The sequence below is a fragment of the Melanostigma gelatinosum genome, assembly GCF_949748355.1.
Source record: "Melanostigma gelatinosum genome assembly, chromosome: 15".
NCBI lineage: Eukaryota > Metazoa > Chordata > Actinopteri > Perciformes > Zoarcidae > Melanostigma > Melanostigma gelatinosum.
The window spans coordinates 972,534-998,396 of NC_136648.1; the positions used below are offsets into that span (position 1 = coordinate 972,534).

At 45.4% G+C, this 25,863-nt stretch overlaps 1 protein-coding gene across 9 annotated transcripts in view; it reads right to left on the reverse strand.

Annotated features, from left to right (window-relative positions):
• The window catches only part of dlg1b (discs large MAGUK scaffold protein 1b), a 60,204-nt gene extending 35,025 nt beyond the window's left edge, over positions 1–25,179 (reverse strand). For 7 of the 9 annotated variants that reach the window (XM_079285163.1, XM_079285164.1, XM_079285161.1 and 4 more), the window contains exons 1-4: positions 24,715–25,179; positions 23,479–23,610; positions 15,435–15,598; positions 11,512–11,676 (exon numbers count right to left, since the gene is read on the reverse strand). In XM_079285163.1, coding sequence (XP_079141289.1) covers positions 11,512–11,676; positions 15,435–15,598; positions 23,479–23,610; positions 24,715–24,733 — 480 coding nt within the window. In that variant the 5' untranslated portion in view covers positions 24,734–25,179. Of the gene's footprint in view, positions 1–773; positions 838–6,135; positions 6,265–11,511; positions 11,677–15,434; positions 15,599–23,478; positions 23,611–24,714 lie in introns of those variants that run through there. The other 2 variants (XM_079285168.1, XM_079285167.1) reach the window with 2 other exon arrangements.
• Between the last annotated feature and the right edge of the window lie 684 nt (positions 25,180–25,863).

Genomic DNA, 25,863 nt, shown 5'->3' on the forward strand with positions numbered 1-25,863 from the left:
CAGCGCTCTTGTTTTCGGTGTTCCTGAAGTCGTCTGAGCTCCACAAATCATCCACAGAGTCGTCAACAAGCACTGCAGCTCAACAAGTCACAGCTTGTCACCTGAAACGCTGCAGCTCTCTGCACGAGACGTTCAACTCAACCTGAACACATCGCTGTGCAGCATGTTGGGAGAGACTCTTCTACAGATCAGAGGAGGAAACATCCACAGCCAGTCCTGACGTGTGTGTGTGTGTGTGTGAGAGAGGCGGGGGGGTAGCGCTGCGTGTCAGGAGCATGCAGGTTGCTAGGCAACGCCGGAGAAAGGCATGTGCTACTGCAGGGGTTCCTTTACATCTGCCCAGAGCATGATGCTGCTGTTGATGCAGGTCTCTCTCTCTCTCTCTCGCTCCAGATATATTTAATAAAGAACAGAAACACTACGGTGAGAGACGAGCAGAAAGATCTTCAGATCTAATAACCGGCTCACGGCCGCTGCAGCTTCACCGACTCATCGCGGTGTGTTATTACGCTCTCGTCGAAGGCGGCGAACAAAACCACTGGATGCGAGCGATCGTGGGCGTTTCTGTTCGATCTGAACCAGATGTGAGTCCTGATCCACCACATGACGCAGCAGCAGCAACTTTTCACCACATCTGCTCACCCAGCAGCCGACGGGCCGATCGATAGGTCCACAACAACAACAACAACATACAGCGGTGCACGATCACACGCAGAACATGACTCACCTCCTCCTCAGCTTTATGAAGACGGAGGAGGAGAGAGGAGACCTACCAGTAGGCGCCGGTGGAGCCGCTTGGTTCTCCTCAGGGTGCCCATGATGCGACGGCCCATCTTTTTAGCGTACCACACAGAGTTCAGCATGCTGCTTGTTGCTGCTGTGGAGGAGGAGGTGGTGTGTCGCCTCCTCTGCGCCTCCTCTCTCGCTGCTGCTGCAGGCTGCGGGGTGGCGGAGGTGATGCTGGCTGGAGAGCAGACGATGGGAGGGAGGGAGGAGGAGGGCTTCACTCCACCTTGTCTGTCCTCCTCCTCCTCCTCTTTTTCTTCCTCTCTAGACACAAACAAGGGAGGCTGCAGAGATGGAAGGAGCTTTGTGGAGGTGCTGCTTTCAGGAGAGGAGCGACGACACACAGCGAGGTCGTCGTCCTCCTCCTTCTCCTCCTCGAGGGTCGTTATGAGAGCCGGTCGTCGGACTCCGGGAGTCCCGACGGGAGGAAGAGTGAGAGGAGCCTCCGGGGGAGGATTAACCCGGCGGGGTGAAGGAGCATCGCGGAGCGTCTCTCTCTCTCTCTGCTGCTGCATCCTCCTCCTCCTCCTCCTCCTCCTCCTCCTCCTCCTCCTCCTCCTCCTCCTCCTCCTCCTCCTCCTCCTCCTCCTCCTCCTCCTCCTCCTCCTCCTCCTCCTCCTCCTCCTCCTCCTCCTCCTCCTCCTCCTCCTCCTCCTCCTCCTCCTCCTCCTCCTCCTCCTCCTCCTCCTCCTCCTCCTCCTCCTCCTCCTCCTCCGTCCAGATGACCTCTGTCCTGTCAGGACTCACAGTTTTGAGTCCACGCCTGTATAAAAATGCTGAGTAATGGCGGCCGTGACGGACAGCGAGGTGACTTGTGATGAGCGAAGCGACGGACGATTCAAAGGAGCAGGAAAGTGATTTGAGTCTGTAGTTAAGAGTGTGGAGGCAGCGATACTCAGGTTAAATACTGTACAAAACTAATTTAAGTCCAAAAGAATTTATGAAAACAAATATAATATGATTACATAAGTGAGGAAACTATGAATATATAATTTGCAAAACAGACAATGGGCTTTTGTTTTGAACACAACTGCATCGTTCTCTAAATTTCTACATTTATTTAGTTAATTTACTCACTTTTTCCTCAATAAAAGCATTTTGTGTCCCTTTTTTTGGGTCATTATACTCTAAGTTTATGTTTCTATATTTCATGATGTGTGTTTCAGAGGTGTCAAAACACTGATGTTACACATTTCGACAAAATGTTTTTCATGCTCAAAGCCTCAAACGTCTCACATGGAGCACAACAAGGTCCTCTACTTTTATATCTTTATGAGTTATAATCCAGAGGAGGAGCGTTGATCTTCATCACTGTGCAGATGACACACAACTCTATAGAACATCTTACATCCTTTAAAACTCCATCTCTGACATCTAGTGGACAAACCAAAACAGAGTTATTACTGCTAAATGGCAGAGACAAACTGTATCAATAATATACTGTAGTTTACGACATTATCTCAGTACACGAGACACTTTGTAACAAAGTCTGATGAGAGTGTACGATTATTAGTGGAGTAACAGAACGAACGTTAACCATCAGAGTGTAAATAAAGTTTAACGTTAACCATCAGTGTAAATAAAGTTTAACGTTAACCATCAGAGTGTAAATAAAGTTTAATGTCAACCATCAGAGTGTAAATAAAGTTTAATGTTAACCATCAGAGTGTAAATAAAGTTTAAACGTTAACCATCAGTGTAAATAAAGTTTAACGTTAACCATCAGAGTGTAAATAAAGTTTAACGTTAACCATCAGAGTGTAAATAAAGTTTAACGTTAACCATCAGAGTGTAAATAAAGTTGTAGTGACTCAGTAGAACATGTGTTTCTAGTCTCTGATCTCTGATTATGTTTCATTGTAAACAACCAATCAGTGTTTAGACCAACAGGAGGAGAGCTAGTAACGTTAGCAGCACGGCTAACGGCTAACCAACAGGAGGAGAGCTAGTAACGTTAGCAGCACCGCTAACGGCTAACAACAGGAGGAGAGCTAGTAACGTTAGCAGCACCGCTAATGGCTAACCAACAGGAGGAGAGACGTTATCGTAACGTTATATCGTGACGTTATATTGTGACGGTATCGTGGCGGTGTCGTGACGGTATCGTGACGGTATATCGTGATGGTATCGTTACAGTATTGTGACGTTATATCGTGCCGGTATCGTGGCGGTGTCGTGACGGTATCGTGACGTTATATCGTGACGGTATCGTTACAGTATTGTGACGTTATATCGTGACGGCATCGTGACGTTATATCGTGACGGTATCGTTACAGTATTGTGACGTTATATCGTGAAGGTATCGTGACAGTGCCGTGACGGTATCGTGACGTTATATCGTGACGGCATCGTTACAGTATTGTGACGTTATATCGTGATGGTATCGTGAAGGTATCGTGACGGTATCGTGACGGTATCGTGACGTTATATCGTGACGGTATCGTTACAGTATTGACGTTATATCGTGAAGGTATCGTGACGTTATATCGTGACGTGTCGTTACGGTATTGTTACGGTATCGTGACGTTATATCGTGAAGTTATATCGTGACGTGTCGTGTCGTGAAGGTGTCGTGACGGTATCGTGACGTTATCGTAGGGCTGGGCGATAAATCGATTTAATCGATTAATTCGAATGTGTGCTTTAAGGCGATGTGTTTTATTGAAAATCGAGAAAATCGCCCCCACCCCTCCCCCCCGTTGAGTTCCCGTAGTAGAGTGCGCGCGCATTGTTTACAAACGAAAACAATGGCGGCCAGCAGTGAAGCTCTCGTTCTTAAGAGAGGGAAGAATGTGTCTTCGGTGGTCTGGAAATGGTTCGGGTTCGTGTCATCTGACACAGAACAAACAGCACCACGATGTAAGGTCTGTCTAAAAGCTATTGCTACAAAATCAAGCAGCACAACAACCGCGGGAGCACAAGCGACGCCGCCGCCGCCGCCACCTCACAACAAAAACCCAGCATTTTGGAGACATTCACCAACTGTACTCCGCATGAGAAGAAGAGTGCCCGGTGGAAAGCCATCACGGATGCAGTCGCGATGTATATCGCAAAAGATATGGTGCCCATATACACCGTGGAAAAGCCGGGGTTTATTCACCTTCTCAAAGCTTTGGACCCCAGGTACGTGCTACCAAGCCGTAAACATTTTTCTGACGTTGCCTTGCCTCGGCTGTACAATAGTACACGCCAAAGGATCTCTGCGGAGCTGGAGGGGATGTCATTCTACTCCGCAACAACTGACCTGTGGTCCAGCAGGTTGACCCAGACACCGATCCACTTGACTGGTGGAAGCGTCACCAACTTAACTTTCCAAGGCTAAGTACTTTAGCAAAGAAATACCTCTCTGTGCCAGCTACAAGTGCCCCCTCTGAGAGGCTTTTCAGTGTGTGGGGGGGCATTGTTACATGCCACCGTGCATGCCTGAAGCCAGAGGTAGTAGACAGGCTTGTCTTCCTGGCAAAAAATATTTAGAAAAAACATGCACTACTGTTTAATACTGTTGGTTATGTTGTGAATGCACTTGATTTTGTTTACATGCACTTATTTACTGTGCAAAATATGTTATGTTGATGTTAGATCAGATGTTGCACTTTTGAAAATGTGAATGTTAAAGGGTCACATACATTTTATTTCATGCTGTGTTTGTATCAGTGTATTCAGTTAGAAAAGCTTACTGTAAAAAGTTACATTTGCACAGTTGTTTACAATGGAAGGCTACTATTTAATGCCATTTAATGTTATGTTTAATTTAATTTTATATTTAAATGATTCAGGGAAACAAAAGAGTGACCAAATACTTTTTGTATACCACAGGCACCTTTCTACAATGTTCAGGTTTTGTTTGCACTTTATTTTTATCAACCTACTTGGGAAAATCATCACAAAATAAAATAAAAAATTGTTTTCAACAGCTTCTGTCATCTGCAAAAATTGTTGGGGGAAAAAATCGATTTAAATCGTGAATCGGATTTTTTGTAAAAAAATCGGAGATTTTTTTTTTAGGCCATATCGCCCAGCCCTACGTTATCGTATCGTTATCGTATCGTGACGGTATCGTGACGGTGTCGTGATGGTGTCGCGACGTTATCGTTGGAGATTTCTCAGAGGAGCTCAGCTGCTCATGTGTTTGAGGAATGTAACCGAATACATTTACTCAACCTCTGTACAACTTCGAGGTACTTGTACTTCACTTGAGTCTTTTTCTTTTCATGGTACGTTCTACTCCTACTACTCCACTACGTTTATCAGATAGAGACGGATTCAGCGACTTTACAAATTAAGATGTTTGCACAAAAAATAAGTGCAGCTGAAACCATCAATCAATTAGTCCATTCATCAAGTATGTGTTGTATTAGTACTATACTCTAACAGAATATGTTGTCCACTAATAGAGTATTTTCACACTGTGGTATTAGTACTTTTACACTAACAGAGTACCACATGTTAGAGCATCGACCTGTCAAACAGAAGAGAATGACGTCACCGTGGGATTCACTGAGGATGAAGATGAGGATGAAGAGGCATAGAGTTGTTCTACGTTAATCAGAATATCAACAACTGAATGTCAACAGGAATATTAATCATTGTTATTGAACATGGTCAGTGTGACTCTCTGAAAAGTGAACTCTTGTTTCCAGCAGGACTGATGATGAGGTCTGGACCACCATGGGGGGTTACCTGGATTGGGGGGTGGGGTTTACCTGGATTGGGGGCTAGGGGTTTACCTGTATTGGGGGCTAGGGGTTTACCTGGATTTGGGGGCAAAGGGTTTACCTGGATTTGGGGGCAAAGGGTTTACCTGGATTTGGGGGCAAAGGGTTTACCTGTATTTGGGGGTAAAGGGTTTACCTGGATTGGGGGGTAAAGGGTTTACCTGGATTGGGGGGTAAAGGGTTTACCTGGATTGGGGGCTAGGGGTTTACCTGTATTGGGGGCTAGGGGTTTACCTGGATTTGGGGGCAAAGGGTTTACCTGGATTTGGGGGTAAAGGGTTTACCTGGATTGGGGGGTAAAGGGTTTACCTGGATTGGGGGGTAAAGGGTTTACCTGGATTTGGGGGTAAAGGGTTTACCTGGATTGGGGGGTAAAGGGTTTACCTGGATTGGGGGGTAAAGGGTTTACCTGGATTGGGGGGTAAAGGGTTTACCTGGATTGGGGGGTAAAGGGTTTACCTGGATTGGGGGGTAAAGGGTTTACCTGGATTTGGGGGTAAGGGGTTTACCTGGATTCGGGGGTAAAGGGTTTACCTGGATTTGGGGGTAAAGGGTTTACCTGTATTTGGGGGTAAAGGGTTTACCTGTATTTGGGGGTAAAGGGTTTACCTGTATTTGGGGGTAAAGGGTTTACCTGGATTCGGGGGTAGGGGTTGGAGGAGCAGGAGGAATAGAGGGTGGAGGACGTGGGGGAGGGGAGCTCCGGGAGGTGCTGTTGTCCTAATGCTGAGGAACCGTCAAAGATGCTCTCCAGAGATGCTACCTAAAGGATAGGAGGAGGAGGAAAGACGGAGTCTCGCGAGGGTCAAAATACAGGAGACGGCAAAGCAGGAGAGAGACAGTTCATCTTTAAAGAGAGACAGAGAGGTGAGGAGAGGAGGTGAGGATGAGAGAGGAGAGGAGGTGAGGACAGGAGGTGAGGACGAGAGGACAGGACGAGAGGAGACAAGGTGAGGATGAGAGAGGAGGTAAGGACGAGAGGAGAGAAGGTGAGGATGAGAGGAGGACGAGAGAGGAGGTGAGATGAGAGAGGAGGTGAGGATGAGAGGGGAGAGGACGAGAGAGGAGAGGAGGTGAGGACGAGAGGACAGGAGCTAAGGACGAGAGGAGAGAAGGTGAGGATGAGAGGAGGTGGAGCGATGAAACTAGTCTGCTGATGTTTACGAGCAGGTTCAGGTGCTGATGTGTAGAGAGAGAGACAGAGAGAGAGAGACAGGTATGTGTAGAGAGACAGAGAGAGAGAGAGAGAGACAGGTATGTGTAGAGAGACAGAGAGAGAGAGAGAGAGACAGGTATGTGTAGAGAGACAGACAGAGAGAGAGAGACAGGTATGTGTAGAGAGACAGAGAGAGAGAGAGAGAGACAGGTATGTGTAGAGAGACAGAGAGAGAGAGAGAGAGACAGGTATGTGTAGAGAGACAGACAGAGAGAGAGACAGGTATGTGTAGAGAGACAGAGCGAGAGAGAGAGACAGGTATGTGTAGAGAGACAGAGAGAGAGAGAGAGAGAGAGACAGGTATGTGTAGAGAGACAGAGAGAGAGAGAGAGACAGGTATGTGTAGAGAGACAGACAGAGAGAGAGAGACAGGTATGTGTAGAGAGACAGACAGAGAGAGAGAGACAGGTATGTGTAGAGAGACAGACAGAGAGAGAGAGACAGATATGTGTAGAGAGACAGACAGAGAGAGAGACAGGTATGTGTAGAGAGACAGAGAGAGAGGGAGACAGGTATGTGTAGAGAGACAGACAGAGAGAGAGAGAGACAGGTATGTGTAGAGAGACAGACAGAGAGAGAGAGACAGGTATGTGTAGAGAGACAGACAGAGAGAGACAGGTATGTGTAGAGAGACAGACAGAGAGAGAGACAGGTATGTGTAGAGAGACAGAGAGGGAGGGAGACAGGTATGTGTAGAGAGACAGACAGAGAGAGAGACAGGTATGTGTAGAGAAACAGACAGAGAGAGAGACAGGTATGTGTAGAGAGACAGACAGAGAGAGAGACAGGTATGTGTAGAGAGACAGGTATGTGTAGAGACAGACAGAGAGAGAGACAGGTATGTGTAGAGAGACAGACAGAGACAGGTATGTGTAGAGAGACAGACAGAGAGAGAGACAGGTATGTGTAGAGAGACAGAGCGAGAGAGAGAGACAGGTATGTGTAGAGAGACAGAGAGAGAGAGAGAGACAGGTATGTGTAGAGAGACAGACAGAGAGAGAGACAGGTATGTGTAGAGAGACAGACAGAGAGAGAGAGACAGGTATGTGTAGAGAGACAGAGAGAGCGACAGGTATGTGTAGAGAGACAGACAGAGAGAGAGCGACAGGTATGTGTAGAGACAGACAGAGAGAGACAGGTATGTGTAGAGAGACAGACAGAGAGAGAGAGACAGGTATGTGTAGAGAGACAGAGAGAGAGAGAGACAGGTATGTGTAGAGACAGACAGAGAGAGAGACAGGTATGTGTCGAGAGACAGACAGAGAGAGAGAGACAGGTATGTGTAGAGAGACAGAGCGAGAGAGAGAGACAGGTATGTGTAGAGAGACAGAGACAGGTATGTGTAGAGAGACAGACAGAGAGAGAGACAGGTATGTGTAGAGAGACAGACAGAGAGAGAGACAGGTATGTGTAGAGAGACAGACAGAGAGAGAGACAGGTATGTGTAGAGACACAGAGAGAGAGGGAGACAGGTATGTGTAGAGAGACAGAGAGAGAGAGAGAGAGAGAGAGAGAGAGAGAGACAGGTATGTGTAGAGAGACAGACAGAGAGAGAGACAGGTATGTGTAGAGAGACAGACAGAGAGAGAGACAGGTATGTGTAGAGACAGACAGAGAGAGAGAGACAGGTATGTGTAGTGAGACAGACAGAGAGAGAGACAGGTATGTGTAGAGACAGACAGGCCTACATGAATGTAGAATATCACCACAAATACCCAGAAACCATCACACCGAACCAGGCCGGATCCAGTTTATACTAAACTGATAACTGTGTTTGAACGATTCTGATCAATGTCAGATTTATTATTACTGTTGGTAGTTTTATTAATATGATGATGTCTGGTTGTATTTATGTTTCTTGCTTTTATTTCCATTTTCTCTGACTGCATTTATTAATTTATTGTTATACACCAAAACCTACTGGACAATAAACCGGGTTCTGATGTTTTCAGTCACATAAACTCTCCGGGTCTGAATGCAGCAGTCAGGGAGAGTATTATGATACTTATGGTACTATTTCAGTTTGTCTGAACACCACAAGGTGGCAGGAGAGCTCCACGGTGCATATTAACAGGACTAACGCGGTCATATTAACAGGACTAACGCGGTCATATTAACAGGACTAACGCGGTCATATTAACAGGACTAACGTGGTCATATTAACAGGACTAACATGGTCAGATTAATAGGACTAACGTGGTCATATTAACAGGACTAACATGGTCAGATTAATAGGACTAACGTGGTCATATTAACAGGACTAACGCGGTCATATTAACAGGACTAACGCGGTCATATTAACAGGACTAACGCGTTCAGATTAACAGGACTAACGTGTTCAGATTAACAGGACTAACGTGTTCAGATTAACAGGACTAACGTGTTCAGATTAACAGGACTAACGTGTTCAGATTAACAGGACTAACGTGTTCAGATTAACAGGACTAACGTATTCAGATTAACAGGACTAACGTGTTCAGATTAACAGGACTAACGTGTTCAGATTAACAGGACTAACGTCTTCAGATTAACAGGACTAACGTGGTCAGATTAACAGGACTAACGTCTTCAGATTAACAGGACTAACGTGTTCAGATTAACAGGACTAACGTATTCAGATTAACAGGACTAACGTGTTCAGATTAACAGGACTAACGTATTCAGATTAACAGGACTAACGTCTTCAGATTAACAGGACTAACGTGGTCAGATTAACAGGACTAACGTGTTCAGATTAACAGGACTAACGTGTTCAGATTAACAGGACTAACGTATTCAGATTAACAGGACTAACGTGGTCAGAGTAACAGGACTCAAATTAATGTTTAATTCATTAATAAAGGCAGCGGGAGGACATTTTACAATTCCGTGTTAAAAAGGGTCGACTGCAAACGCACCACAACCTGAGCACCAGTTACCGCTGAGTCTCCTACAATACTTTTAAAAATGGGGGAATACTTCAAAGTAAAAAATAACAATTCATTACATGCAACAAAAAACTCCACATGACAAACCGGGGAGCTGAACTTTATCACCACCGTCCCAATTAAAAAAATGTCTTGTTTCTTCAGTGAAAATATTCCCACAATGAAATGAAAAGAGATGCATGGCATGAATAAAACACCACGAACTAACTATGTTTGTAAAACATTCGAGTGACACGTACCAGGGCTCAACACTAACTCTTAATAGCAATCTTCACGCTTCCCCTGAAGAAAATGTACATTTAAAAGTTAAAAGCATCAATCTGGTGCTCAAAACTAAGAACTTTGTGCTTTTGTTGGAGCAGTGATGAAAGTACATTTACACAAGTACTGTACTGAAGTACAAGTACCTCAAAATCGCAAAATAGTTTTTTCTGCTACTTTATACTTCACCATGTTTAAAAAAATGATTTAGGTACAAGCTACTTTATAGATTCAGATTCTTAGTACAAAACATCAATCAACTCATAAACACATACACACCCCATTTCAAAATAAAAGCCCCAGAGAGTGAATTCTAACTGAACTGCTTGTGATGAAGCCTGTCATTTAATAACCTCTGTTTATGTGTCAAACATGATGATTATGTCTCCTCTCCCCCTCCCTCCCCCACCCAGTCCCACCCTTTCAAAATAAAAGCCTCATGGATTAACTGTATTTAAACATTCTTTCTTCTCTCTCACTCATTCTTTATTCTCTCTCTCTCTCTCTCTCTCACTCACTCATTCTTTATTCTCTCTCACTCATTCTTTCTTCTCTCTCTCTCTCATTCCTCATTCTTTCTCTCTCACTCACTCATTCTTTCTTCTCTCTCACTCATTCTTTCTTCTCTCTCTCTCTCATTCCTCATTCTTTCTCTCTCTCTCATTCTTTCTTCTCTCTCTCATTCTTTCTTCTCTCTCACTCATTCTTTCTTCTCTCTCTCTCTCATTCCTCATTCTTTCTCTCTCACTCACTCATTCTTTCTTCTCTGTCTCTCTCACTCATTCTTTATTCTTTTATTTATCTTTTATTGCTTTTTTGTTGAAATAATGAATGCTCTTACTAATACTGCGACAACTACTACTACTGCTAATATTTCTAGTATTACCACTACTACTACAACTTTTGCTGTTGCTACTATTACTACTACCACTACTGCTATTACTGCTACCATAAATATTATTACTACCACTACTGCTATTACTACCACTACCACTACTATTATTACTGATACCACAACTGCTAATACTGCTATTCCTGCTACTACCAGTACTAATAACCAGTACTAATACTACTACAGCTATTAGTACGACTGCTGATACTACTACTTCTACTACTTCTTCTAATTACAAATACTTCGACGACAACTTCTACTACTACTGCAAATATCACTACTGCTACAACTAGTACTTATTCAAATGCTACTCATACTTATACTGCGAATAATACTTCTACTACTACTACAACAAATATCACTACCGCTGGAATTCTTTTAAGCTACAGAAACCGTTCGAATATCAAAATGTTCAGCTCTTTCAGGAGAGGGGTGACATAACTTCATATTTGTAATCTTTCAACTTTTTGCAATTTTTTTTAAAATTGGATATCTATTTTCAGCAATGTTTTTGAGATTCATTTCAGCATTCCAATGCATTTTCAGCAGGAAATGCATTTTCTAGTTCCTCTTTATATTTCACTGTTGTATTATTCACTCTTTATTCGTGGTATTGACTCTACAGATGATTTATTTAAGTCACTCCTTTGCCTCCACAGTTAACTGTAAAAAGAGCCGGTGAAGGTTCTAATGAACAGATAAAGAGTCTCCTACCTTCATGGGGGAGATGTGAGCGTGGGTCACGTATCCGTGCACGTTCTCAATCTGGGAGAGGTTCTTCTCGGCTACCTGGACCAGCTCCGGCCCCCCCGCCTCCTCCGTCAGCGGGCGGGAGCTCTGGTCCTGGGGGGACGAGTCCTCATCCTGGTGTCTGTACTTCTGTAAACCAGGGAACAACACAAAACAGCTGGTTACGACGGGTCTGCGGCTCTCTTGTTCAGGAAACGTGTGCAGCTAGAACTGGATCCATCAGGCGGTTCAGCAGAACCAGGTCCAAGTGGAACCGGGACTCTCTGGTCTGAACCTGGAAGGTGAAGCAGCGACCTGCTGAGGAGAAGTCTGCAGTCACAAACAGGTCGCGGTGTTAGCACGTTAGCAGCACCGCTAAGGCTCATGGGTATTGTAGTCATTAGAGCCCTCCAGCAAACTCACGGCTCGGTATGTTTTCGGTACAAAAGGGAAAACAAGACAATGCAAAAAATAACATTTTCATAAATAATATTTATAATATTTAAAAAAAAAACTTTCTTATGATTTAAAAGTGATTCATTTCATTGAAAAATGAAATGAATCAATGAAGTTCCAATGAAGTGAATTACATTTGTGACACACACACACACTGTCACACACACTCACAGTGACAGCTGCTGACAGGTTCACATGTGAGGTCCTCTCCTATATTTACTCTGCTGCTTTTTACACATGACTCACTCCACAACTTTATATCTGTGTCTGGTCATGTGACTGATCTATATCTTCAGTGTAGAGGTTACAGTGAGGCGTCTCCCCCTGCTGGTCGTCTCAGCTCACTGCTGCATTGTAGCCTCTTCTATTGTCTTCTATTGTTCTTTATTATAGACGAGCTCCGTTATATGTTCATGAGGATTATTTCATTTATTAAACGTCTTTTTTCCTCACAAAATAATCAAAAAGCACCGATAAGAGAGTCAATAACAGTCCGGTCAATAACAGTCCAAACATTCACCGACGACGCTACAGCGCCGCTAACAGTCGTGTTACATCACGGCGTCAGCTGGAGGCAGGAACACAAAGACTGGAGGTGAACAGCGATCAGACCAGAGAAGAAGCGCCGAAGTTACACATCCAGGGACAGAATCAATATCGCAAACATTTGAGATGATAAACTGTTGATATCGTAGCTCGCTAGATATCAGACAAAACATTGAAGAGATGGAGAGAAAATGTTGCTCAGTTTAGCTTACAGTCACACAGACCATAAAGCAGGGGCTGCTTTAGGGCGGGGCTACATGCTGATTGACAGGTCTCTATCACAGGGTTGTCCGTGTTTTTGTCTTTCAACTTTAACACTTTTTACAGTGTTTTCACTTCATGAAAAGGTTAATTGTAACATTTTGGTCGCCTCAGGGTTCGGTTGTACTTAGCTCCTCCCTCTCCCGTCACTTCTGGTTGCAAACAAAAACAAGATGGCGACTTCGAAAACCCAAGATTCAGAAACAAGAGATATGTTAATATTTGTGACGCTCCAGATAACCAAAGTACTGATCGAATCAATATTCATCAAACTCGACAGACGAGTGAAACAAATCCATCGTTACCTTTGGATTTCCTTGTGATTCGTTGAGGACAACTTTGCATTAAAACAGTAATTATTCATTTGTCCATTCGGCCATCTTTCACATTATCACAAAAAATGTAAAATATTTCAATCACTGTTCTCTTGTCATGAAGTTTTAGTCTCGTTTCCGTCTCAAAAAACTGTAATTCTACCCGTTAAAGAGTCAGTTTTAAGAGGAAACATGCTTTTCTTAGAGGAATACAAGTAGACACTGGAAGTGTTGTCCACCCTCTTTGGGACGACTCAGGTGAGCTTTCACAGAAAGAAGAATCCACACAGGAGCAGCTCAGTATCCACCAGAACAAACGCTCCTCCAGACAGGACCAGAACAAACGCTCCTCCAGACACGACCAGAACAAACGCTCCTCCAGACACGACCAGAACAAACGCTCCTCCAGACACGACCAGAACAAACGCTCCTCCAGACACGACCAGAACAAACGCTCCTCCAGACACCGACCAGAACAAACGCTCCTCCAGACACGACCAGAACAAACGCTCCTCCAGACACGACCAGAACAAACGCTCCTCCAGACACGACCAGAACAAACGCTCCTCCAGACACGATCAGAACAAACGCTCCTCCAGACACGATCAGAACAAACGCTCCTCCAGACACGACCAGAACAAACGCTCCTCCAGACACCGACCAGAACAAGCGCTCCTCCAGACACGACCAGAACAAACGCTCCTCCAGACACGATCAGAACAAACGCTCCTCCAGACACGACCAGAACAAACGCTCCTCCAGACACGACCAGAACAAACGCTCCTCCAGACACGACCAGAACAAACGCTCCTCCAGACACGACCAGAACAAACGCTCCTCCAGACACCGATCAGAACAAACGCTCCTCCAGACACGACCAGAACAAACGCTCCTCCAGACACCGACCAGAACAAACGCTCCTCCAGACACGATCAGAACAAACGCTCCTCCAGACACGACCAGAACAAACGCTCCTCCAGACACCGACCAGAACAAACGCTCCTCCAGACACGATCAGAACAAACGCTCCTCCAGACACGACCAGAACAAACGCTCCTCCAGACACCGACCAGAACAAACGCTCCTCCAGACACGATCAGAACAAACGCTCCTCCAGACATCGACCAGAACAAACGCTCCTCCAGACACCGACCAGAACAAACGCTCCTCCAGACACGATCAGAACAAACGCTCCTCCAGACACGACCAGAACAAACGCTCCTCCAGACACCGACCAGAACAAACGCTCCTCCAGACACCGACCAGAACAAACGCTCCTCCAGACACGATCAGAACAAACGCTCCTCCAGACACCGACCAGAACAAACGCTCCTCCAGACACCGACCAGAACAAACGCTCCTCCAGACACCGACCAGAACAAACGCTCCTCCAGACACCGACCAGAACAAACGCTCCTCCAGACACGACCAGAACAAACGCTCCTCCAGACACCGACCAGAACAAACGCTCCTCCAGACACCGACCAGACCAAACGCTCCGCCAGACACGATCAGAACAAACGCTCCTCCAGACACGACCAGAACAAACGCTCCTCCAGACACGACCAGAACAAACGCTCCTCCAGACACGACCAGAACAAACGCTCCTCCAGACACGACCAGAACAAACGCTCCTCCAGACACGACCAGAACAAACGCTCCTCCAGACACGACCAGAACAAACGCTCCTCCAGACACGACCAGACCAAACGCTCCGCCAGACACGACCAGAACAAACGCTCCTCCAGACACGATCAGAACAAACGCTCCTCCAGACACGACCAGAACAAACGCTCCTCCAGACACGACCAGAACAAACGCTCCTCCAGACACCGACCAGAACAAACGCTCCTCCAGACACGATCAGAACAAACGCTCCTCCAGACACGACCAGAACAAACGCTCCTCCAGACACGACCAGAACAAACGCTCCTCCAGACACGACCAGAACAAACGCTCCTCCAGACACGACCAGAACAAACGCTCCTCCAGACACGACCAGAACAAACGCTCCTCCAGACACGACCAGAACAAACGCTCCTCCAGACACCGACCAGAACAAACGCTCCTCCAGACACGATCAGAACAAACGCTCCTCCAGACACGACCAGAACAAACGCTCCTCCAGACACGATCAGAACAAACGCTCCTCCAGACATCGCGCTGTGATGCTTTCAGAGGTGCGATCTATTTTTAACTCTATTTTTACCAACACGACGTTCACCAGAACAGAATCACACAGAGACAGAGAGAGAGAGACAGACAGAGACAGAGGAGTTTGACTTCCTGGTCACATGTCTGGACCGACAGGTGAGGGGCGGGGCTTCTTACCTCGATGCTGGTGCTCAGGCTGGGCAGAGTGTCCGAGGTCACCGTTGTGCTCTGGAGGCTGGAGAAGTCCCACAGGTGGACGGGCGCCATGGGGTCCGCCGCCTTGGAAGACTCCGCCCATCTCTGGCTGTCCAATAAGGTCACTTCGTAAAACTCCTGGATATCTGTGGCAACGAAGAGGACGAGAAGACGGTTATTCTATTTTAAACCACAGAGGTCTCACTCTGACGCACAATCCAGGCACATGTGGACCAGTTACATCAGCACCTTGATGACCCGGCAAGACGCTTAAACAATCATTCGATTCTCATCTTTAGCTTCATCCAAAAAAAAAGGTTCAACTGATAGTGGTAAAAGTGAAACATGATCAAATTGTGACAAAGAGCATTTAAGTGTAAGATGAAGAAACAGACACATGAACTCTACGAATCACAACAGGGGGGGGGGGGGGGGGGGGGTCAGAGTCAGCTGCTGTCACATTCTTCAGGTTACTCCAGAGACAACAACAAACAGGTCATCAAGCAGCAACTTTACTTTAACAACTACACATGAGCAACACTAACACATGATGAGCAACTCTTCATCAGCACTGTGCGTGTGTGTGTGTGGGGGGGGGGGGGGGATCAGTTTCATTTCCTAGAAAGTACTTTCATCAATCGGAGTCAGCACAAATTACACTTTATATTATTATATTTTTGAAAGAATGTGAACACACACACGGAGACATTAGCAAGCTAACTAGACAGCCGCTAACTTAGTAAATTAATTTATATATATATATATATATATATATATATATATATATATATGTATATTCACAATAAGAGCCCAGCATGTCTCAGTGCCAGGGGGAGGTGCTGCAGGAACTCTCTCTCTCTGTTACCTGTCCTATTCCCATCACATCATTTAGATTGTAGCACGAGTACTCTGCTGAGTAACGAATCACAGGAAACAGGGTATGGAGAGCCAAGAGGGCCATTAAACGCCTCTATTTCACCTGATTTATGGTAAACAAACATAAAAACCACCTTTAAACGGACTTCAAAGCGCTGCTTTTTACACGGTTTAAAAAAGAAAAACAAACAGTTCCATCGATGAGTCTCTTTGATCTGGCTTTGCTGTTCACCGATTGGTTACAGAAGCTTTGGGCTTCCTGGTTATGCAGATCAGAAGGAGGGGCTCACGACCATGAGGGGAAAAACAGAAAATGTTTTTTACATTTTTAAACGGCGTAAAAAGCAGCGTTTAACATAAATCAGGTGGAAATAGAGGAGATTTAAATATGTGTTGGTTGGTGCCTTATGCTGCGTTCACACCGGTCGTGTTGATTTTTTGATGCGCGTCGAGATTACATACAAAGTCTCTGCACAGACGCGATGAGACTGGCGCGCCGCGATTTTGCGGCGAGTTGGACGCGTTATTGCAGTGCGGTGGACGCGTTGGACGCCGCAAAATCGCCAACGCGAGAGTTGAAACTTTTCAACTTCAGCGACATAATCGCGTGACGCTGTGGTGCGATAGCCTATCAGCGTTGAGTTGCTCCCCCTGTCATCACTGATTTCCTGCCGTTGTTGAATCAGGAAATAAATCCTGTAGCCGTCTGTGTTCACCCAGAGCTCTACGATACCTCATATCAACAGAGACCGGACCAAACTATGTGTATACATGTGTGTGTAAACCATACGGTACAAACAATGAATAGACGCCGTATTTACGTCTACGTGACGTTATTGAGTGCTGGTGGAGCTGCTACGATGTTAGCATAGCCTAGCACCGATCCATCAGAGCTCCATTGAGAAGACCAGTAACCTACAAATCGGCATCATTACGTAGTTATGTCGGAGTCCCTTTTTGTCGGTTTATTGCCGTTGAATCACAGCCAAATCAGTTTATTTTGTGTTCCTACAGCTGTAGTAAACAGCGACCGGTGGCTTGCTAGACACAGTGAATACAGCTCGATACAATCCACGGAGCTCCTCTGAACAATATTATGAACCAGACATGACGGCGTTTGGCATTCCGATGTTTGAGGGACTTCCACAACACGTACAAAGCAGCAATTGTCCTTATTCCTTTCACGGTTGACAGCGGAAAGAAATGGCGGCCAGGTGAACGGCTTCCAGTCGATAAACCACGCCCCCTCTCCGGCGCTACGAGATTTTGCGGCGTTTGGTGTGAACACGACCGGCGGCGCGTTGGACGCGATTGTGCAGTGCGTCAAAAAATCAACGCGACCGTTGTGAACGCAGCATTAGTGACAGCGTCGTGTCTGTTCATGAGACGATGTGACTCTTCCCAACCTTCCTCCAGGCCTGATGATGGGAAAGCTCCTCGTGTCTGTCACAGAAGAACAGTGAACACAGTGAGCAGTGATCACATGACGACGCCGCGTTACCGCCAGAGAACACAGACCATCTTACAGCTGGTGCCTGATCTCACGCTGATTTGGCTCATTGGTCAGAATGAGTATTTTATTTTGGCGGTCTGCGTAGTGGAATACTCAGTCTTCACCTGTTCTACGTTCTCAGTCTGTTTGTACCGTTTTTATAACATATGGAGATTTTTACAATTGGTCAGAAGTCGACGTTAAAGACTACGATTCACGCAGCTCTGAAAACTACAGAAGAAGAATGAGAACAAAACAGGTGTCTACGAGACAAAAACAATACGTTTAATATGAAATCATTCACGAGAGCTGAAAGTAAAAGTCCTACGTTCAAAATGTCATTTCATATAAACTACTAAATAAAACATCGCTGCGTATTAGTTAAATAATATTGAGTGTAACAATCTGAGAAGCAGCCGAACTATGAACTCATATTGTCAATAAATGAAGATGTAGTAGACGAGAGGTTGAAAATACCTCGACACTGTGGTCGAGTACCTGAGTACATGTAGTAGAACACGAGCAGAGTTCTTCATCCTGATGATCGTTAGCTCACTGACTCACATTAGAGTCAGAGGACAGAGCCAGGGATAGAGGACCACACCGATCAGAACCAGCGTCCAGGATAACACGCAGACCTTGAACTCACCGCTCAGAGTCGACGAGGAGGATGAAACGCCGGTTGAACGGTTTCATGACGACCGATGCAAACTGAAGCACCGGGAACATTTAAAGAGGTTCAACTCTTCTTCACACAGAAGAAGATGAAGACCGGATCCGGTCAGTGAAAGCATCAAGCGGTTCCCCTCCCCTCAGTCAGTCCACCACTCAGGAGAACCTCCCTGTTCCCCAGCTGTGAGGAGGAGGAGGACTCAGCGCCAACAAGTACTTTAAACACGTGTACAAAGAGGAGTATTCAGATCCTTTACTCAGAGTACTACCAGCAACGGCAGTGTTCTGTTGGTCCCTGTGGACTAAAGCTGTAGTGTCTCTGAGCTCCAGACTCCCTTCAGAACCTCTCATCTTACTGCAGCAGGTCTGAACCCTCTCAGTCCTGGTCCTGGTTCTCCCGTGCCTCCCTTCCCTCCAGCGGGTCCAGCAGTACGTCCTGGGTCTCCAGCAGAGAGGAGTCGGGTCTGTCCACGGTGGAGCGGTTTCTGCTGGAGGATCTGGGACTGGTTCATAGAGGATCAGGACTACACTGAGACTGGTTCATAGAGGATCAGGACTACACTGAGACTGGTTCATAGAGGATCAGGACTACACTGAGACTGGTTCATAGAGGATCAGGACTACACTGAGACTGGTTCATATAGAGGATCAGGACTACACTGAGACCGGTTCACATAGAGGACCAGCTCTACACTGAGACCGGTTCATAGAGGATCAGGTCTACACTGAGACTGGTTCATATAGAGGATCAGGACTAGACTGAGACCGGTTCATATAGGATCAGGACTACACTGAGACCGGTTCATATAGGATCAGGACTACACTGAGACTGGTTCATAGAGGATCAGGACTACACTGAGACCGGTTCATAGAGGATCAGGACTAAATAAAGTTCCTAGTTCTAGGTCTCCAACACGCCCCTCTAACCTGCTGGTGGCGGTGGTCCAGTCCGAGGATCACTAAAGCGTTTGAGTAAAACCTCTACGTAGTCTTTGGTTCCAGGTTCTGATGGAGTTTTGATTACAGCAGAATTAACCTCTGGAGGTTCTGGACCGCTGGTCGGACAGAACGAGACATTTGAGGACTGTTTGTTGGGGAACTCGTGAGGAGTTCTATAAACTACTCTCCAGCCTTCAACCCTGTACATCTGTTCCTCTGAGGAATGAGGCCAGTCGCAGCCGGAGAACACAAACTCTCTGGGGGGGGGGGGGGGGGGGGGGGGGGATTATGGACTCGGGGTAATCGTCGTGTCCACAGAGGGATTACACCGGACTGGGCCGGCTGCAGACATCCATATTTTGGGGGTTTTGGCAGATTGTAAACTGCGTGGCAGGAATCAGATCACAGACGTTATCACAGGAATATGATCCAGCATTAGGAGGCAAAGCCCACGACGCACCGAGTTATGACTCACCATCATCTAGAACCATATTGTGACGATACGGTCGTAGTTCACTTCATGTAAATGGTAAACTTAATGTGACATTTGTTCCTTAATGTGTGAAGAGCATCAACACCGAACAGGATTCTCACTAAATTATGATAATCGTGTTTTCAGGGTTGAGATATTTGTCGTCTCTTTACTGTCCGTGACAGAGAGCAACAAACATAAACAATAAAGTAAATATTGTCATAGAAAGAACAAGTCCCGCCCCTTCCTGGAGCAATGTTTTATCCCGTTTGAAGTATTTTAATTGAATTATTCATGAAAGATAATTTTGTTAATATTGTGTGTGAAATAAGGTCCCGTGGTTAACAGAAAGGGGAGGGGCTTCGCCCTGCTCTCCACTTAGCCATATTGATGCAAGATGCCCCCCCCCCCCCCCCTGTGGGGTGAAGGTATAACGTGACAACTCAAAGGCTCACATAAGACACTGTTCCGGTACATTCCGCCCCGTAGATACTTCATGTGTGACGAGTTCCTTCTGCATTTGTTTCCTGAATGATCAGTGATCATCACATAATGAGTGCAGTGCTGTTTCCTCCACTTGGTTTCCATTGCTTGCAGCAACACGACACACGCAGACTTTGACTGTTGGAAACCTGCAGGGCGACTTCTGATTCACAATGACACAAGATTAACGGACATGTTTTCATTCACACGAGTTAAATAACTGGTTTATTTACTGGGGGGGGGGGGGGTTGTACATGAATTTGGCTTTGCACCAAATTTGGAGGATCACCACTTCATAATCAAATGGATTAAAAAACATATTTGCGCCACACAAACGCATTACAAACAACACTAAACACCAATAACGGGGCCACGGTGGTGACTCGCTCTGACCGGTCACAGTTTCATCAAAGCCTTTGAGAAAGACGCTCAAAACTACAAACAGGACTCATTCTCCAAGAAGCGTGTGAAGAACACAAAACGTTAGGGGTGTAACGGTTCACAAAACTCACGGTTGGGTTCGGTACAGTAGAAAACTATGAATGCAGAGAAATGTACTTGATTTTAAAATATATTTATTCATTCCAACTAACATCATGAAGTTATTCTTTGACTTTGAACAATGATGAACTATACCTGAGTGACTCATCTTCTGGGGTGTCTTCTTAGCAACACATCAGCATAAAAAACACAAACTGCTCCTTAATGTTATGTAGTATTGTTACTTACATCTTGAAAAAGAGATTTTTTTATCTCAATGGGACTACCTGGTTAAATAAAGGTTTAAAAAAAAATAAAAAAATAAAAAAAAATTGTATTCAAACGTATTCGGTTCGTCATGCGTACCGAACCGTGAGCCTCGTACCGAACGGTTCAATACGAATACGCGTATTGTTACACCCCTACAAAACGTTGTGCAAAGTCAAGCCGTCGTCCGTCATTGACTTTCTCTACGATTTAAACATCACAAGGTTTCCCTGCGCGACACGGAGAGTCACAGAACTGCAGGAACTACTTCTTCTCTACTCAACTCAATGAGTTCATGTCAGCTCGATCCGTTTACCACAACAGACCTGACAGGAAGCCGACCCCAGCAGTTGTAAAGAACCTCATATCTTCTTCGCAAAGAAACTTCTTAAAGAGAGAACCTGTAACCAATCAGCACCCAGCAGGAAGTAACCAGTACACCTGTGAGACCTGGACCTGGACCACAGCCACACAAACACAACAAAAAAACATCTCCGCGCACACGGACGACTGAGCACCGTTTTAGAAATGAACTCCGTCCGCACAAACACTTACAATCAAAGTTTACTAGATTATGAATCAATAAATGTGATCAACACACGTCAACTCACTCGTAGCTCTGCTGGAGGCTGAAGTCTCTGGAGAGCATTTATGCTTTTGTTCCTTTACAGTTTCTGTGAGGACTTCACGATAGTTGTGCAGAACTAAATCAGCATTAATAAGAAAAGGGAAGACACACGGCGCTCGCTAATCTCTCCAATAACAGCTGCTTCCTCCGCATGTCGGCAGTAGCAGAATTTAACTGAACAGCTGCTAGTAAAGACAAGGTGGTCAGTGACGGCTGTAATCTGTTATCCATGTTAAATTAACCTGGTAGTCGATAACCAAAGCTGATGTTTGTCTGTTTCTGACGTCATCACTGATGAGACCCAATCTTCTAATCTCCAGACTTAAGTATTGTGATAATATCGTATTGTGACTTAAGTATTGTGATAGTATCGTGACTTAAGTATTGTGATAATATCGTATCGTGATAATATCGCATCGTGATAATATCGTATAGTGACTTAAGTATCGTGATAATATCGTACCGTGATAATATCGTATCGTGATAATAGCGCATCGTGATAATATCGTATCGTGACTTAAGTATCGTGATAATAGCGTATCGTGATAATATCGTGTCGTGACTTAAATATCGTGATAATATCGTACCGTGATAATATCGTATCGTGATAATAGCGCATCGTGATAATATCGTATCGTGACTTAAGTATCGTGATAATAGCGTATCGTATCGTGACTTAAGTATCGTGATAATATCGTACCGTGATAATATCGTATCGTGATAATAGCGCATCGTGATAATATCGTATCGTGACTTAAGTATCGTGATAATAGCGTATCGTGATAATATCGTGTCGTGACTTAAGTATCGTGATAATATCGTACCGTGATAATATCGTATCGTGATAATAGCGCATCGTGATAATATCGTATCGTGACTTAAGTATCGTGATAATAGCGTATCGTATCGTGACTTAAGTATCGTGATAATATCGTACCGTGATAATATCGTATCGTGATAATAGCGCATCGTGATAATATCGTATCGTGACTTAGGTATCGTGATAATAGCGTATCGTGATAATATCGTATCGTGATAATATCGTATCGTGACTTAAGTATCGTGATAATATCGTAGCGTGACTTAAGTATCGTGATAATAGCGTATCGTGATAATATCATATCGTGATAATACCGTACCGTGATATCGTATCTTAAGTATTGTGATAATATCGTATCGTGACTTAAGTATTGTGATGGAATGTGGAATGATGGAATGTGATGGAATGTGGAATGATGGAATGTGATGGAACTCTTGTGGATGGAATGAGCTCAGCTGTCTTCATGTGTGATGACGTTCTCACAGAGACACCAATGGCTTCACTGAAGAGAAACGAGCTGCATGGTAATCACAGCCCGGTGAAGCTTTACCACATACAGTCACAATAACTGCGTTCTGACGGTGGACAGCGCTGCCTTTACCTTCACGTTATCGGGTCGCGTATGAAAACAATGTGACAGCAGTAGCTATAGCGTTAGCAGCTAATGCTAACGCTCTCCTGGTCACCAGCAGCTCTGTGCGCTGAACACAAAGCAACGAGCCAACAGTTCGCAGAGCTGGAGTCGAGACGACGTCCAGATGAGAATATTAACCGAGTGCATGTGTTTCTGGACTACCTCGGGCCTTTCTTCCAGGACTTTCCGTAGCTCCAGAGCTGCATGACAAGTCAGAGTCCCGGGATGTACAGTACATGTTTTCAGGAAGCGGCCGGTCGTACCTATGAGAGCCTGGAAGAGGTTGCTCTGGAAGATGTCGATGACCCTCTGGACGGAGTGGCGGAGCTGCCGGTCCTCGGCGTGGTGCAGCTTGGTCCGGTACTCCTCCAGCAGCCGGAGGGCTCGCTGAGCATCTGGGGAACAGGAAGTGGAGGAGCAGCAGAGGAAGCTGTGTTTAATGACGGTATAATAAAAGGTCAGTTAATCAGCTCTACAGGCATCAAAACCTCTGATTCTGCAGCTCAAGAAACAGATCCAGACTAAAGCACATTTTAAAAGCACAACTAAAGCACAACTCAACTCATCAGATGATTCTATTCATGGTTGTTTTGATGTTGAGTTGATCGTTTAAGATGCTTTATTTAAACATATTTGTCTTGTTTTGTCGCTTTAGGAACTTGTAATGAGCAGTGTCTCCGTTAGACGAAGAGGATTAACTAAACGTTAGCACCACCACTTTCTTGAAATAAAAGGAAACAGATTTATCTCGTTATAATCGTCTGTAATTTATTCAATGTTTAACGTTCTACATCAACAAGCAGAGAGGAGCTTGATCGTGGACTTACTGTTTGTATAGTCATGTATGATTTAATATCTTACACTTTAAGATGAACAACAACCTGCACAGATATCTAAGAGGTAACTGAATAGATTATTGAATTACTCATTTAAATAATTGATATTAAAACATCACTTTGGGCTCTCTCTTTATTATTGACATTTTACAGATTAAACACACACTAGATTAAATATAATAACATAATATAACAGCTGCATAGTGTGTCACAGACACAGCACTGTCTGATACTGTGGGACTTATATAATTAATATATCATGACGTCTCAATTAACTCACTATTGACAATATTGTATCAGGATGAAAGTAACTTAAACAACTTTATTAACACCATAACAGTATATATTATATGTATTTACAGGTAACCTATGTGAAGAACTCTGTGGTGCCACTTATTAATATAGTTTATTTATAGTTGGGCTCCATGTCCAACTTGGTTAGCATAACAGCGGCTAACCGGCGGCTAGCCAGCTACTTTAACTCACTTTACTCAAACCGGCACGGCTCGGCTCAGTTTAGGCCGAAACCAGCCGACGGGGTGCTGCGGGCTTTATCTCGAGTTACGAGAGTTTAGTTTCTTTTTGCGTGTTTTTCTACAGTTCTGAGGCAGATTTAGTAGAGTTAGCCGCCATGCTAGCTTGTGCTAGTTAATAATAACTTACCTTTCTTCCTGACTGGCATGGTGGGGGGGGTTGGCTCGGCTCGGCTCGGTCGGAGCTGACGTTAGTTCTTCATTAGTTTCATTTAATCAGTTATTCCGCCGGTTAAAGCCCCGCTGTCACCGCTCCAAGTGTGCGGGAGAAGATGTAGGTAATCCTGCACGACGACACCAAGTTAACAAACTAACGTTAACTGTCAGAGGAGACAACCGGCCCGTCCGGAGCGATCAGCCCACCGATACGGGTGGGGGGGGGGTGGGGGGGGCAGTACCACCACAGTCCCGGGTAAAAAGTAATGTCACGGAAACTGGATCCAGAAAGAAATAAAAAATAAAAGCTCCGGTGCGTTACCGACACCTTCGTGCTGTCCTTCCCCCGCCAGAGAGCCTCCCTGTCCCGGCGTTTACCGCGCAGACTGACCGCTGAGCGACACAAACAAGTGGAACAATCTCGTTTCCACCAACAGTGACCCGCCGCGCGCGGACCCCACGTAAAAAACACTGCTTTTAACAGAGCACGGGGCGCGTGCACGAGCTGCCCGCTGCTGCTGGTTGGTAGGTAGAGGGGGGGGGGGGGGGGATTATTCCAGGAATTAAAAAACAGAAAGTTCAAAGTCCCGCCACCGCCTGGTGGAGACTCACACACTCAAACCCGGACACGTTTATCCCGCACTGCCACGCACACTTTATCTGTGTGTGTGTGTGTTACGTTCCATCTGCATTCGTGTCAAACTTCTCTCAAGTGTAAATCCCTCCTCTCTTTTCATTCTACTTCCTCCTTTATTCCTCCTTCCTCTTCCTCCACCTCCTCTTCAGGTTTTACAAATTACAAACTTTCCTCCAAAATGGCGTCGCACGGAGCTGCAAACGTGAACCACGTGACTCCCAAAAGACCTCCTCCAACCTGCCGCCCAATCATGCAGCTCACCTACAGGAGCAGGAGGAGGAGGAGGAGCAGGAGGAGGAGGAGGAGGAGGAGGGATGTAAAACATGCAGAAATCATTAGAAACTAGAATGTGATGTGACCGGCTCAGGACAGCAGGGTGATTTAAACACCATGGTTCCCAGCAGCAGTGATATTGGTGATAAGAGGTGCCTGCCCAGAGCTCTAAGGACATGAAAGACTAAACCCTCCCAGCTGTCCTCAGAGACA